This window comes from Anolis carolinensis, unplaced genomic scaffold (genome assembly GCF_035594765.1).
Source record: "Anolis carolinensis isolate JA03-04 unplaced genomic scaffold, rAnoCar3.1.pri scaffold_46, whole genome shotgun sequence".
NCBI lineage: Eukaryota > Metazoa > Chordata > Lepidosauria > Squamata > Dactyloidae > Anolis > Anolis carolinensis.
This window is the reverse complement of record NW_026943855.1, coordinates 14,906-29,397: the sequence shown is the minus strand read 5'-3', so window position 1 is coordinate 29,397 and position 14,492 is coordinate 14,906. Positions and strand designations below refer to the sequence as shown.

At 46.6% G+C, this 14,492-nt stretch overlaps 1 protein-coding gene across 3 annotated transcripts in view; it reads left to right on the top strand.

Moving 5' to 3' along the window:
* LOC100560945 (FHF complex subunit HOOK-interacting protein 1B) overlaps window positions 1-14,492 on the top strand; it is a gene marked incomplete at its 3' end in the record, with an annotated part of 43,118 nt that overhangs the window by 17,124 nt on the left and 11,502 nt on the right. For 2 of the 3 annotated variants that reach the window (XM_062966931.1, XM_062966932.1), the window contains 2 exon segments: window positions 9,799-10,161; window positions 12,674-13,354. In XM_062966931.1, the coding sequence (XP_062823001.1) occupies window positions 10,021-10,161; window positions 12,674-13,354 (822 nt within the window). 3 annotated transcript variants of the gene reach the window in all.

Here is a 14,492-nt window from a genome sequence, read left to right as displayed (position 1 = left end):
TTCACAGTATGTATAGTTTAACAAAATATATATAATTGTAATATATAACTGTATTCAATAAATCAAAAACTATTTACTACCATTATTTCCATGATGATTTCTCTCTATTTTAGTTTCAATGTAGTCATGAATAATGAATAATATAAAAATAATAATAATATGATAATATACTACAATAATAGAATAATAATAGAATGAATATGTGTGTGTGTGTGTGTGTGTGTGTGTGTAATGTGCATAATTCCCATGGAGTAAACAACAAAACCACTGGACCAAATCACACCAAATTTGGCCACAAAAGACATAGTCATCCAATCAATCTGCATGCAGCAGCGTGTCAGCAAAAATGGCTAAGCATGTCAGTGCTGACATGCGTGCCACAGGTTGGCCATCACTGTTCTAGAACAAGGGGTTTGTGTGTGTGTGTGTGTGTTTGAAAGGGTATCAACAGTGCTAGGCCTTTCTTGCTTGGTTTGTGGGGTTTTATTTATTTATTGTGTTAGAAGCGAACTGAGGGTACAAGTTGTAATGTATTTGAAAACACGGAGTTTTAAAAAACAACAACTTGGAATTATATTAAATGTCCTTTGACCAGTATCTGGCCACTTGGAGTGCCTCTGGTGTTGACATTGTATATGTTGCAGGGCTCAGGCTGCATTGTAGTCCGTGGTCTGTGATTTGCTCTTCTCCACACTCGCATGTTGTGGACTCCACTTTGTGGCCCTATTTCTTAAGGTTGGCTCTGCATCTCGTGATGCCAAGAGCGCCTTCCAAGTCACCCTGTCTTCTGTGTGCCCAGGAGAGAGTCTCTCATCCAGCATCAGCCATGGATTGAAGTTCCAGGTTTTAGCCTGCCATTTTTGGGCTCTCACTTACTGGGGTGTTCCTGCGAGTATCTCTGTCGAACTTAGAAATCTACTTCTTGATTTAAGCTGTTGGTGTGCTAGCTGATACCCAAATAGAGGGTGGGCCGGAGATGTCAATGCCTTGGTCCTTTCATTGCTGACTGCTACTTCTCAGTAGATGTCAGGTGGTGCAATGCCAGCTAAACAGTATAATTTATCCAGTGGTGTGGGGTGTAGACATCTTGTGATGATGTGGCATGTCTCCTTAAGAGCCACATCTAATGTTTTAACATGATGAGATGTTTTCCAGACTGGGCCTGCGTATTCAGCAGCAGAGTAACCAAGCACAAGGGCAGATGTCTTCACTGTGTCTGAATGTGATCCCCAGGCTGTGCCAGTCAGCTTTCGTTTGTGGGATGTGGGTCCTTCAGCTCCATGGAGGCAAAGAATCAGTAGTTCTCAACCTCAACTCCCAGAAATCCCTGCCAGCTTACCAGCTGTTAGGAACTATGTGAGCTGAAGCGCAAAACACCCGGAGGCCCAAAGGTTTGGAACCACTGGTAGGTGATAGTGATGATGATGGTGGTGGCTCGAGGTGGGATATCACGGAACCTCATCCACTAGAACAGGGGTCCTTAAACTTTGTAAGTGGAGGGCCGATTCACAGTCCCTCATACTGTTGGGGGCCCGGACTATGATGAAATAGTCCAAAATTAGGATTGTTTTGTTGTGTGCCTTCAAGTCATTTCAGACTTAGGTCAACCCTAAATCTAAAGTTTAGGACAGAGGCCAGGTAAGTGACCTTGGAGGGCCGCATCCGGCCCATGGGCCTTAGTTTGGTGACCCCTGATCTGGACGATCTCATAAGACCATAGGTAAGCAAAGAGACCTCCAAAGACCATCTAGATGGTCTCATTAGATCATCGGTAAGGAAAGGGACCCTCAAAGGCCATCTAGATTATCTCATCAGGCCATCAGAAGACCATAGATAAGAAAGGGAACCCTCAAAGATCATCCAGATGGTTTCATAAGACCATAGGTAAGGAAAGGGGTCCCCAAAGGCCATCTAGACAATCTCATAAAACCATAGGTAAGGGACCCTCAAAGGCCATCTAAACGGTCTCATATGACTATAGGTAAGGAAAGTGACCTCCAAAAGCTATCTAGATGGTCTCATAAGGCCATAGCTAAGCAAAGAGATCTTCAAAGACCATCTAGATGATCTCATAAGGCCATTAGTAAACAAAGAGACCTCCAAAACCAGCTGGACTTAGGTCAACCCTAAGTCTAAAGTTTAGGACAGGAGCCAGGTAAATGACCTTGGAGAGCCACATCTGGCCCACAGGCCTTAGTTTGGGGACCCCTGCACTAGAGCATGGATCCACTTTAAATCCAGTTTCTGCCTCCTGCAGAGTTCTGGGGCTTGTAGTTTAGGGAGGGGCCTTTAAATTGCTCAGCCAGGCAGGACCTGGGCCTCACTAAACTACAAACACCAGAATTCTGCAGGAGGCAGCAACCGGATTTAAAGTGGATCCATGCTCCAGTAGGCTATTATGAATTGTGGGAGTTGGAGTCCCAAACACCTGGAAGGCCGAAGTTTGCCCATGCCTGCTTTAATATGATGAGGCTGATAATGGCATCGTAGAATTATAGGAGGCCTCCAGGGCCATCCAAATGGGCCCAGCATAGTTAAAATACATAAACAAAACACAAGACCATTGGAATACCTATCTTCAAAGACACAGCAGAGAGATCAAAACACATTGCAACTATGCATACCAATACAACGTGCATTTGAAATGAATCATTTCAGGCTGACCGATTTTCCTAATGAACAGGATTGCCCCTGCCCCAACCCACCCACATTAGGAAATACTTGGAAACCCTTTCCCTTGCATTTGCAGAGGAATGAATGCCTCTGAGACCAAGACCCATGTGGGTTGGGACCCCTCCCATTCTCTTCTCAGAAGCTAGTAGGGGGCTCTTAAGACCCAGAGGCGCCTCCCACCCTCTCTGGCTATTTTTACCCTGCTGGACATCCAATTTTAGACTCCAAGGGGGCTGGGGTCAGGTCAGGTTTCAAAGTTCAACACAGAAGTGTGTTTGGGCGTTTGGCCATGTTTCTCTCCTCTCTTGTGGAATTCAGCAAAAATGTGTTGCATTAACTTTGTCTTTATTGGTCTAAGTTTGCTTTTCCTTGAGTTTTTGGGATGGCACAATATGAAGCTGGGGCCTATAGTAAATAGCTTCTATGACAGGCACGGGCAAACCTGGGCCCTCCAGGTGTTTTGGACTTCAACTCCCACAATTCCTAACAGCCTACCGGCTGTTAGGAATTGTGGGAGTTGAAGTCCAAAACACCTGGAGGGCCCAGGTTTGCCCATGCCTGTTCAATGAGATATGTACTACAGCAGGGGTCCCCAAACTTTTTAAACGGGGGGCCAGTTCACAATCTTTCAGACCATTTAAAAAAAAAAACTATGAACAAATTCATATGCACACTGCACTTCTCTTATTTTGAAGTAAAACAAACAAACAAACAAAATGGGAACAAATACAGCCTCAACGTTAATCATCATCATCATTAACAACAACAAAATAATAAAGAAGGTTGAAAGAGACCCCTTGGATCATTTAGTTCAACTCCCTTCTGCCTTTGTGCACCAAAAGCACAAACAAAGCACCCCTGACAGATGGCCACCCAGCTTCAATGTTGTTAATAATATTTTTTTTTTTTCGTGTCAGGAGCAACCGGAGTTGCTTCTGGAGTGAGAGAATTGGCCGTCTGCAAGGATGTTGCCCAGGGGACGCCCGGATGTTTTGATGTTTTTACCATCCTTGTGGGAGGCTTCTCTCATGTCCCCGCATGGAGCTGGAGCTGATAGAGGGAGCTCATCCACGCTCTCCCCAGGTGGGATTCAAACCTGGCAGCTTTCAGGTCAGCAACCCAACCTTCAAGTCGCGAGGCTTTTATCCCCTAGGCCACCGGGGGCTCCGGTAATAATAATAATAATAATAATAATAATAATAATAATAATAATAATAATAATAAATCACAGAGTCCTGAACGCTTGGGAAGAGTTCGACTTGTGATTTTGTGATTCGAAATCCAGCATATAGATCTCATTTGCTGTGTTATACTATGCCTTTGTGCCAATAACAACAACAACAACAACTGCAACAACAACAAAGAGAGTTGGAAGAGACCCCTTGTGCTATTTAGTCCACCCCCCTTCTGCTTTTGTGCACCAAAAGCACTAGCAAAACACCCCTTAATAATTAATAATTAATTAAATAATAATTAAAATACAGTAGAGTCTCACTTATCCAACACTCGCTTATCCAACGTTCTGGATTATCCAACGCATTTTTGTAGTCAATGTTTTCAATACATTGTGATATTTTGGTGCTAGATTCGTAAATACAGTAATTACTACATAGCATTACTGCGTATTGAACTACTTTTTCTGTCAAATTTGTTGTATGACATGATGTTTTTGGTGCTTAATTTGTAAAATCATAACCTAATTTGATGTTTAATAGGGGCCGGGCTGTGGCGCAGCTGTTGAGCAGCTGCCTTAAATCACTCTGACCATGAGGTCATGAGTTCGAGGCCAGCCCGTGGTGGGGTGAGCACCCGTCAATTAAAAATAAAAAAATAGCCCCTGCTCGTTGCTGACCTAGCAACCCGAAAGATAGTTGCATCTATCAAGTAGGAGATAAGGTACCACTTTAAAGTGGGGAGGCAAGATTAACTAATTTATGACCTGGAATGAGGAAGTGAGGAAGTGCCGTCAGTGTGGATGATAAAGCAGCTGCTCCCCGCTGTGGCCAGAATCGAACATCCCCTCAGAAGAAGGTTAACTTGCCTCTGCGTGTGTCTCTCAGTCTCTGTTTGATGTGTTTATGGGCATTGAATGTTTGCCCTATGTGTGTTATAATGTGATCCGCCCTGAGTCCCCTTCGGGGTGAGAAGGGCGGAATATAAATACTGTAAATAAATAAATTCTTCTTAATCTCTCCTTATTATCCAACATATTCGCTTATCCAACGTTCTGCCGGCCTGTTTATGTTGGATAAGTGAGACTCTACTGTACCATTATAAATAAGCAAAGCTTTGGAAGGTGAAGGAGGAGGAGGGAGCTGCCACAGCGGGGGCCGGATAAATGGCTTTGATGGGCCGCATGTGGCCCCCCCCCGGGCCTTAGTTTGGGGACCCCTGTACTACAGAACCAGATCTAAAACAAACACACTCCCTTGAATTAATGGAAAAGCCCTCCCTCCCCGCCTTCGTTCCCTGCCCTTGAGTCCAGTCCTTCCAAAGACAGAAGGAGGGAGGAAGGGAGGAATGAATGGCATGAATGAGGCATAAATAACTCCTTGCACAAACACATGCTCCAGCAGCGCAGGGTGTGGCGGGCCTTTGGCCCCAGTCCTGCAGGAAGGAGCCAAAGTCCTGGGGAGGCGGCAAGGAGCCAGGACCACTTCTACACTTCCCGACTGGGTGGGGCTGCCTTGGAGTCAGAGAGGTGGAAGGGGCTCCCAAAGGCCATCCAGTCCAGTCCCTTTCTGCCAGGAACACACAACACAAGCCTTCCTGACAGAAGGCCATCCAGCCTCTGCTTGAGAACCTCCACACTTCAAGACAGGAGCATATTCCACTGCCAAATAGCTCCGACTGTCAGTTGTTGTATGTCTTTTGGGCTGTGTGGCCATGTTCCAGAAGTATTCTCTCCTGACGTTTCGCCCACATCTATGGCAGGCATCCTCAGAGAACACAGAAATGCTGGACCACACCAACAACTATCATGTCAGACTACACAGAAAAGCCATTGAAACCCACAAGCATGTGGACAACTTCAACAGAAAGGAGGAAACCATGAAAATGAACAAAATCTGGCTACCAGTATTAAAAAACTCTAAAATCAAAACAGTAGATGGGAACCAACACTCTGAGGGCAGAGGAGCCCCAAGGACGGCTAATGACTGAACAAAGGATGCCCCCCAGGCAAGAGACAAAACCTTTCCGATGCTAATTAGGGTGATTAACTGAAACATTAATGCTGGCTTCCCAGTGACAAAGGACTCTTGCCACACCCTGGACTCTCCACAGATATATATTTTTTCCTTTCCTTGCCTAGTTTATCCATACCTCCCAACCTCTGAAGATTTTTTTTTTTTCGTGTCAGGAGCAACTTGAGTTGCTTCTGGAGTGAGAGAATTGGCCGTCTGCAAGGATGTTGCCCAGGGGACGCCCGGATGTTTTTGATGTTTTTACCATCCTTGTGGGAGGCTTCTCTCATGTCCCCGCATGGAGCTGGAGCTGATAGAGGGAGCTCAACCGCACTCTCCCCGGGTGGGATTCGAACCTGGCAGCTTTCAGGTCAGCAACCCAGCCTTCAAGTCACTTAGCCCACTACGCCACTACCTGCCATAGATGTGGGCGAAACATCAGGAGAGAATGCTTCTGCAACATGGCCACACAGCCCGAAAGACATACAACAACCCTGTGATCCTGGCCATGTTGTTGTTGTTGTTGTTGTTATGTTCCAGAAGCATACTCTCCCGACGTTTCGCCCACATCTATGGCAGGCATCCTCAGGGGTTGTGAGGTCTGCTGGAAACTAGGCAAGTGGGGTTGATATATCTGTGGAATGGGTTGCGGTGAGTCTTTGGGGCTGCCTGGCCATGTTCCAGAAGTATTCTCTCCAGATGTTTCACCTACATCTATGGCAGGCATCCTCAGAGGTTGTGAGGTACCTCCCAACCTCTGAGGATGCCTGCCACAGATGTGGGCGAAACGTCAGGAGAGAATACTTCTGGAACATGGCCACACAGCCCGAAAGACATACAACAACCCTGTGATCCTGGCCATGAAAGCCTTCGACAACACATTGAACATCTTTGTCAGGAAGTTGTTCTTCATGTTTACGTGAAATCTCTTTTCTTGGAATGCAAATCCCTTGCTCCATGATGCATTAGTCTCGGGAAATAATGTGACTTCCTTCCAATTGAGGATCTCGGACGAATGGAATTAATTATATATACGTTTTTAAGGTTTTATAATGTGTTTTAACAATGTTATTAACAGATCTGTTATTGTTTTGTTTTTATGATTGTATTTTGGGCATTAAATTTTGCCAATTTTTGTAAGCAGCCCTGAGTCCCCTCGGGTGAGAAGGGTGGGATATAAATGTTGTAAATAAAATAAATAAATAAATTGCTTAAGCCTGGCTCTCATGTCCCTTTCTCTCAGCCTTCTCTTCTCCAAGCCCAACCTCCCCAACTCCCCATGGCCCTCCTCAGGAGGATTTCTCATTTCCACACCTTTGACTGTTTTGGTGGCCCTTCTCTAGACATGTTCGGGCTGGCCCTTATCCTTCTGCAACCGCAGCTCTGCCCAGACCTCCCCAGCAAATAATCTTCTGTTCCTTTGTATTTGTTTTGCACGCTGATGCCTGCAGCTAGGATAGGGCGGAACAGAGGAAAGAGCCCCCAAAGGTCAGGGTCAGCCCTTGCCCACTCTCGTGATCATTACTGCAATGGCATGCTGTTGTTTTTGTTGTTGTTGTTGATGATAATGATGATGGTGATGATCCCACTTTCCTTTCTTAAAAGAGACTAAAGGTGTGCCTTCCCACAGCCTCAGTACCTGACCCCCCCCCCCCCCCCGAGAAGTACTGATATGCAAGAATGAACAGGACCATTGAGGCCATCTAGTCTGACCCAGGCCTCTTTTGCAGTTTTCGCGGGGTCACCCAGCCCCCATTTTTATCCTCTATTGTTGTTTTAATTGATATATTGCATTACTGTTTTATCTGTTTCATATTGTGTTTGTATTATGTTGCTTATATTTTGTCCTTATGTTGTTTGGGCCTCTGCCCCATGTAAGCCGCCCCGAGTCCCCACGGGGAGATGGTGGCGGGGTATAAATAAATATTTATTATTATTATTATTATTATTATTATTATTATTATTATTATTATTATTATTATTATTATTTTTCCTACATCAGTGAGGGGAAGGAACATTCCCTGCCTCCTGCCTACAGTTCAGGGTGTGTCTGCACTGTAGAATGGAGACAGTTTGGCCTCACTCTAACTGCCGTGGCACAATGCTGTGAAGTCCTGGGAGTTGTGATTCTGCAAGGCTTTAGCTTTCAACAGCCATGCCTAGGATCCCATAGAACTGCTCCATGGTGGTCGAAGTGCAGGACAGGTGCACCCTTTAGCCTCTTCTCCACCTGCCCTCATTCCTTTTGTGATTTCCAGGCAAAACTTGACCTTTCTGTAGTCCTTGGGGCCCTTCCTGTGCTGCTCCCCCCCCCCCTCTCAGCTGGGGCAGAGTCCAACCCCGCAGGGAGCGGCAGAGATCCTTCCTTCCTTCCGCCTTTGTGTCTCTAGTATCTGAGCCCACAAGCGAAAGGTGCTGGGGAAAGGGCCACAGCCCAAGGGCCTCTGGAGGACACCTTCCCCTGGAAGCAGTGGGGCCTTCTCCTGGGTGAGTGGCAGCTGGGCCAAGCAGGTGCTGCTTCTTTTAAGTGGGGATTGGCCTCCGGTGCCCAGTGCAGGTACATTCCTTGCCCTGTAAGGATGGTGTCAGTGGCCTTGGGCCCTTGGGTTGCCTTGAGATCCAGGAGGGAGTGTGGGGCAAGGCCTCCCTCTGCACTAGGTGCCTTTTAGGAATACAGATTTAAATGCACTTCCTCAGCAGGTACTTTTTAGGAATCCAGATTGCAAATGTGCCTCTGTACCAGGTGCCTTTAGGAATCCAGATTGCAAACGCATTTCTGCGTTTCGGGCCCAATTCAAGGTGCAGGTTATCACCTACAAAGCCCTAAACAGTTTAGGACCCACCTGCTTTCGAGACCGCATCTCCCCCTATGAACCTGCACGACCTCTTCGTTCGTCGGGGGAGGCCCTCCTCTCACTCCCACCACCTTCACAATCACGGCTGGTGGGGACGAGGGAGAGGGCCTTCTCTATCGTGGCCCCCCGGCTCTGGAACTCGCTCCCCAGGGAGATTAGGCAGGCCCCTACCCTCCTCTCCTTTCGGACGAGCCTGAAGACTTGGCTCTTCCGAGAGGCTTTTGGTGACTGATCTCTGTAGGATCAACCTGTTGTCCATTAACAGTGTTTCCCTTCCCCAGTATTATAATGGCACTTTATAGCCATCATAGCTGAGTAACTACCCTCCCCTGATGACATGATATATTTGCACTTTTAGCACTTTGGCCTAGATTTTTTGAACCCAATCCATGATTTTAACACTTTTTCTTGTATGTGGTTTTTTATGACTTGCTTTTATTGTCTGATTGATTGGTTTTATTGTTTTGTTTTTATATTGTTCTGTTCGGGCTTGGCTCCATGTAAGCCGCCCCAAGTTCCTTCGGGGAGATGGGGCGGGGTATAAGAATAAAATTATTATTATTATTATTATTATTATTATTGACACAACGACGTTGTATGACACAGCAAACAAGATAGATATGCTGGGTTTCGTTTCACAAAATCACAAGTCGAACACTTCCCAAGTGTCTAGGACTGTGTGATGTATTATTATTATTATTATTATTATTATTATTATTATTATTATTATTATTATTATTATTACAGGTGCCTTTTAGGAATCCAGATTTAAATGCACTTCCTCAGCAGGTACCTTTTTAGGAATCCAGGTTGCAAACGCATCTCTGCACCAGATGCCTTTAGGAATCCAGAATGCAAATGCATTTCTGCTACAGGTGCCTTTTAGGAATCCAGGTTGCAAACGCACCTCAACACCGGTTGCCTTTAGGAATCCAGAATGCAAATGCATTTCTGCTACAGGTGCCTTTAGGAATCCAGATTGCAAATGCCCTTGTGCAGCAGGTCCTTTTTAGGAATCCAGATTGCAAATGCACTTTCTTGTCCTTGTCTCTCACTTGGTCTCGTGTTTCTCTCTCCCCTCACAGTGTGGTGCCCTCTCCGTCTCGCCATGGGGCCCGCTGCCCCTCGGACCGGCTGCCCCTCCCTACCTGACCAGCTCCATCCTCTTCTTCTTCCTCCTCCTCCTCCTCACTCAGCGGCCACCATGGCAGCCCCCACCAGAGCCCTGCTGGGCAGACGCCCATGACCCTTGACCTGCCTGCGGCCTCTCTGCCCCCTTCTTCCTCCTCCTCCTCCTGCTCCTTCCCATGGAGAGGATGAGCTGGCTGAGCAAGCTGAACCCCCGGGGGGCATCTGGGCATCGCTCCAGCCGGGCCCCCAGCCTCCAGAGCCCCGTCACGGCCGACCCAGAGACCTGCCTCATGGTCTTCAAGAACCACTGGGCCCAGGTGAGTCCAGATTGCAAATGCGCCTCTGCAGCAGGTACCTTTTAGGAATCCAGATTGTAAATGCAGCGCAGAGAGGCGACGGGGACAATTCTGAAATCATAGAATACCCGTACTGACTCGGGCCAATGCGTCTTTGAATCTAATGCGCACCTTGATTTTCAAAACCCTGTATTTGCTGCCAAATGTAATGCGCAGCGGCAAAAACTACACTCTTTGCAATTTGGCCAAAAAAGGTTTGCAGTACAGTGTTCAATGTTAGAACACCAAAGCTTACAGAAATTGAAGCTTGCCCTGGCTCAATGCTGTGGATGGGGCCTGAAGTTTTACAAGGTCTGAGTATCCTCTGCCAAAGAAGGCTGTGGCCAAACTATATATCCCAGGGTTGCACAGCATTGAGCAGTGGCAATTAAATGAGAGGTGATGCCCCTCAAATAGGAGTGCCAGGTGCAGCTCCTGAAGCAGCCTCCCCTTTTGATTTGGCTCAGCACTAGGATCACCGTATTATGCGAAGGTCACTTAGCCAAAAAAGTTGAGCATTAGATTTGAGTAAATATAGCAATACTGCTGACAAATGACATCCAGTCTCTGCTTAAAACTCTCCAGAGAAAGTCCACTATCTTAGGAGGCCAGAGTTGGAAGGGATCCCCAAAGCTCATCTAGTCCATCTCCCTTTCTATCAGGTTAGGAGGGCACCATCTAAGCCCTCCCAGCAGGTGGCCATCCAGCTTCTGCTTGAAAATTTCCAGAGAAACAGACTCCACCAAACTCTGAGACAGAAGCTTATTCAAATGCCCAACAACTCTTCCTACCACCAGGAAGTTCTTCCTGATTTAAAGCAGTGGGCTAAAGGGCAGAGAGGCCCCGTTTTCTCTCCCATCCTCCTTAATAGATCCTTTGTGTAGTAGGAATATTTGGTTATTTATAGCAGCATCGCCAGTGCTACATATGACCTTAGGGTAGGAAACAGGAGAGGAAATGCTCAGGTAGATGCTCTGGGGAGGTTTAGAAGAAGGTCAGAGCTTACCTTTGTTGCAGGTGCATCTCGTATAAAAGAGTAAGCAGACAAAAGAGAGTTCTCTTAACTTTGGTGGAAGAATTACTGAGGCTGACTCTCGTGTGTCTGTGTGTCAGGCTTCGGGAGGCAGAGAGAGGCCTTATGGTAGTTTCAGGCCCTATTTTCACTGCCATATAATACAGATTGAACTGAATTGTGTGAGTCTGCACTGCCATGTAAATAATTCAATCAGCATTATGACGGCAGTGTAGGTGGTGCCTCAGAGACTGGGATGCATCTATGTACACTGTAGAGCAATGATTTCCAAATTGTGGTCCTCCAAATGTTTTGGACTTCCAACTCCCAGAAGAACTCAGCCACTTTGGTCAGAGATTCTGGGAACTGAAGTTCAAGTTGACCAGAGGACCGGAGTGTTGGAATTAGTGTGTTTTGGCACCACTCTTCAGTGTCATGAATACTTTTTAAACAAAGGTTCTTTTTATTGCATTTTCAGTGTGAGAGGGTATATCGGAACTTTTGCAATTTTACACAAAGAACGACATTAGACAAACAGACATACAGTTTCTATGTAACTACACTCCCATACACCATCTCCACAGAGAATGGCAGGTGAACAGCTCGCTGTCTGTCACACTTTTTGGATTGTCATAAGGTCTCTTATATAGCAGTATTTCACTGATATTGTCCCAAAGTTGTAAACTACTGACAGACATCTTCCAACCTGGAAAATGTTAATTCCATCTCAGTTTCCTGGCAGATGTTGACTCTGCTTGATTTGGTGTTAGCAAATACAAGCAGCTCTGTGTTGATTTCCTTCTTAATGTAAGAAATCTTGTAAACATTTCCTTAACATAAAAGAGTCATTGTCTCCCAAAAGTTCATCATCAGGAATGTAATCATTTGTCACAGTTCTTATCGGCAACTTTTAATTAAAGTTCAGCAAGCATGCAGTTAGTGGGGTTGTTGTATGTCTTTCGGGCTGTGTGGCCATGTTCCAGAAGTATTCTCTCCTGACATTTCGCCCACATCTATGGCAGGCATCCTCAGAGGTTGTGAGGCATGGAGAGACTAAGCAAGGAAGATAAATATATATCTGTGGAGAGTCCAGGGTGTGACAAGAGTCCTTTGTCAGTTGGAAGCCAGTTAATGTTGCAGTTAATCACCCTAATTAGCATTGGAAAGGTTCGTCGCTTGCCTGGGGGGCATCCTTTGTTCAGAGTCATTAGCCGTCCCTGGGGCTCCTCTGCCCTCAGAGAGTTGCTTCCAATCTACTGTTCTGATTTTTGAGTTTTGTAATACTGGTAGCCAGATTTTGTTCAGTTTCATGGTTTCCTCCTTTCTGTTGAAGTTGTCCACATGCTTGTGGATTTCAATGGCTTCTCTGTGTAGTCTGACATGATACACCTTTCATTCAATTCATTCATACCCACACATATTAAATCCACATTAATCAAATCTGCTCTGGAGTCCTATAACGGCTGTCCTGGTTCCGTGCAGGTGCTGCGTATCCTGGAGAAGCGGGGCCCGCCTTCCTCCTCCTCGTCCTCCTCTTCCTCGCGAGGAGGGCCCCCTGCGGACGACCTGAGCGCGGTGCGCAACAACACGTACCAGATGCTGACGCTGCTGGCGGAGGAGGAGCGGCCCCGCGGCGGGGAGGGCCCCGCGATGGGCCCCATCCTGGAGCTGGTGGTGACAGAGCGGGTGCTGGAGCGGCTGGTGGGGTGGTACCTGCAGCGCGAGGCCCTCCCCGAGGAGCGCAAGGTGGAGCTGCTCAAGCTCTTTGAGATGCTCATCAGCCAGTCCCACCAGCCCCTGCTGGCCCACCGGCCCCTGCTGGCCCCGCTCCTGCGCCTGCTCAGCCTCTGTGCCGGGCCGGCCTCCCCACTCCTCGAGAGCAACCTGGTGCTGCTGCTCAGCCAGCTCTGCGTCTCCGTGGCCCGGGAGCCGGCCCTCCTGGAGCTCTTCTTCCTGCAGGGCCCCTCCTCCTCCTCTTCATCCTCTTCTTCCTCCGAGACGGGGCCCCCGGATCTCCTGCTCTTCTCCCTCCTGGTCCCCTTCATCCACCACGAAGGGGTCGTCGGGCAGCAGGCCCGCGACGCGCTCCTCCTCCTCATGGCCGCCTCTGCCGGGAGCCACACCGTCGCACGCTACATCGCCGATGGATCCTACTTCTGCCCGGTAAGGGGTAGCAGGCTCAGGGGGTTCTCTCTTCACATAAGATAAATGCCTGAATAGGCAGCCCAACCTCACCTTTTATGCACAGGAGAAATATGTGATGTTTCCAGCCATTGGTTTATTATTGGGGACGGAGGATGGGACAGGGACTTCCCTTGGTTTCATCATTTGAGTCCTGAATTCTAAATCAACAGCTGCTACTTACTGATATTCAGCCGATATTTTTATTTATATTATTTATTTATTAATTTACAGTATTTATATTCTGCCCTTTTTTCTCACCCCGAAGGGGACTCAGGGTGGATTACAATGAACATATATATGGCAAACATTCAATGCCATCAGACAAACAACATACAGTATAGACACACACAGAGACAATTTTAACATTTCCAGCTTCATGAGGGTATGATCGATTCCGGCCACAGGGGGAGCTGTTGCTTCACCGTCCACAAGTGACACCGAGTGCTGTACTTCCTCATTCCTTCCTCATTGCTGGCAGTTTTATGGTGTTGTAAATTAGTTAAATTAGCCTCCCGCATAAAGCGTACCTAAATTTCCTAGTTGACAGATGCAACTGTCTTTCAGGCTGCTTAGCAATCCTGGCTATTTAATGGTCAGGGGCTTAACCCGACCCGGGCTTCGAACTCATGACCTCTCGGTCAGTAGTGATTTATTGCAGCTGGTTATTAGCCTGGCCCTTATTTATTGTATTTCTAATAATAATAAATAATAATAAACTTTATTTGTATTCCACTCTATCTCCCCAAGGGGACTCAGGGTGGATTCCAACATATACAGTAGAGTCTCGCTTATCCAACATTCTGTATTATCCAATGCAGTTTTTTGTAGTCACTGTTTTCAATACATTGCGATGTTTTGGTGTTAAATTCGTAAATACAGTAATTAGTACATAACGTTACTATGTACTGAACTGCTTTTTGTGTCGATTCGTTGTAAAACATGATGCTTAATTTGTAAAATCATAATGTAATTTGATGTTTAATAGTCTTTTCCTTAATCCCTCCTTATTATCCAACATTTTCGCTTATCCAACGTTCTGCCGGTCCGTTTATGTTGGATAAGTGAGACTCTATTGTGATGACAAACATTCAATGCCTCCGTAAAACAAACAAATGCT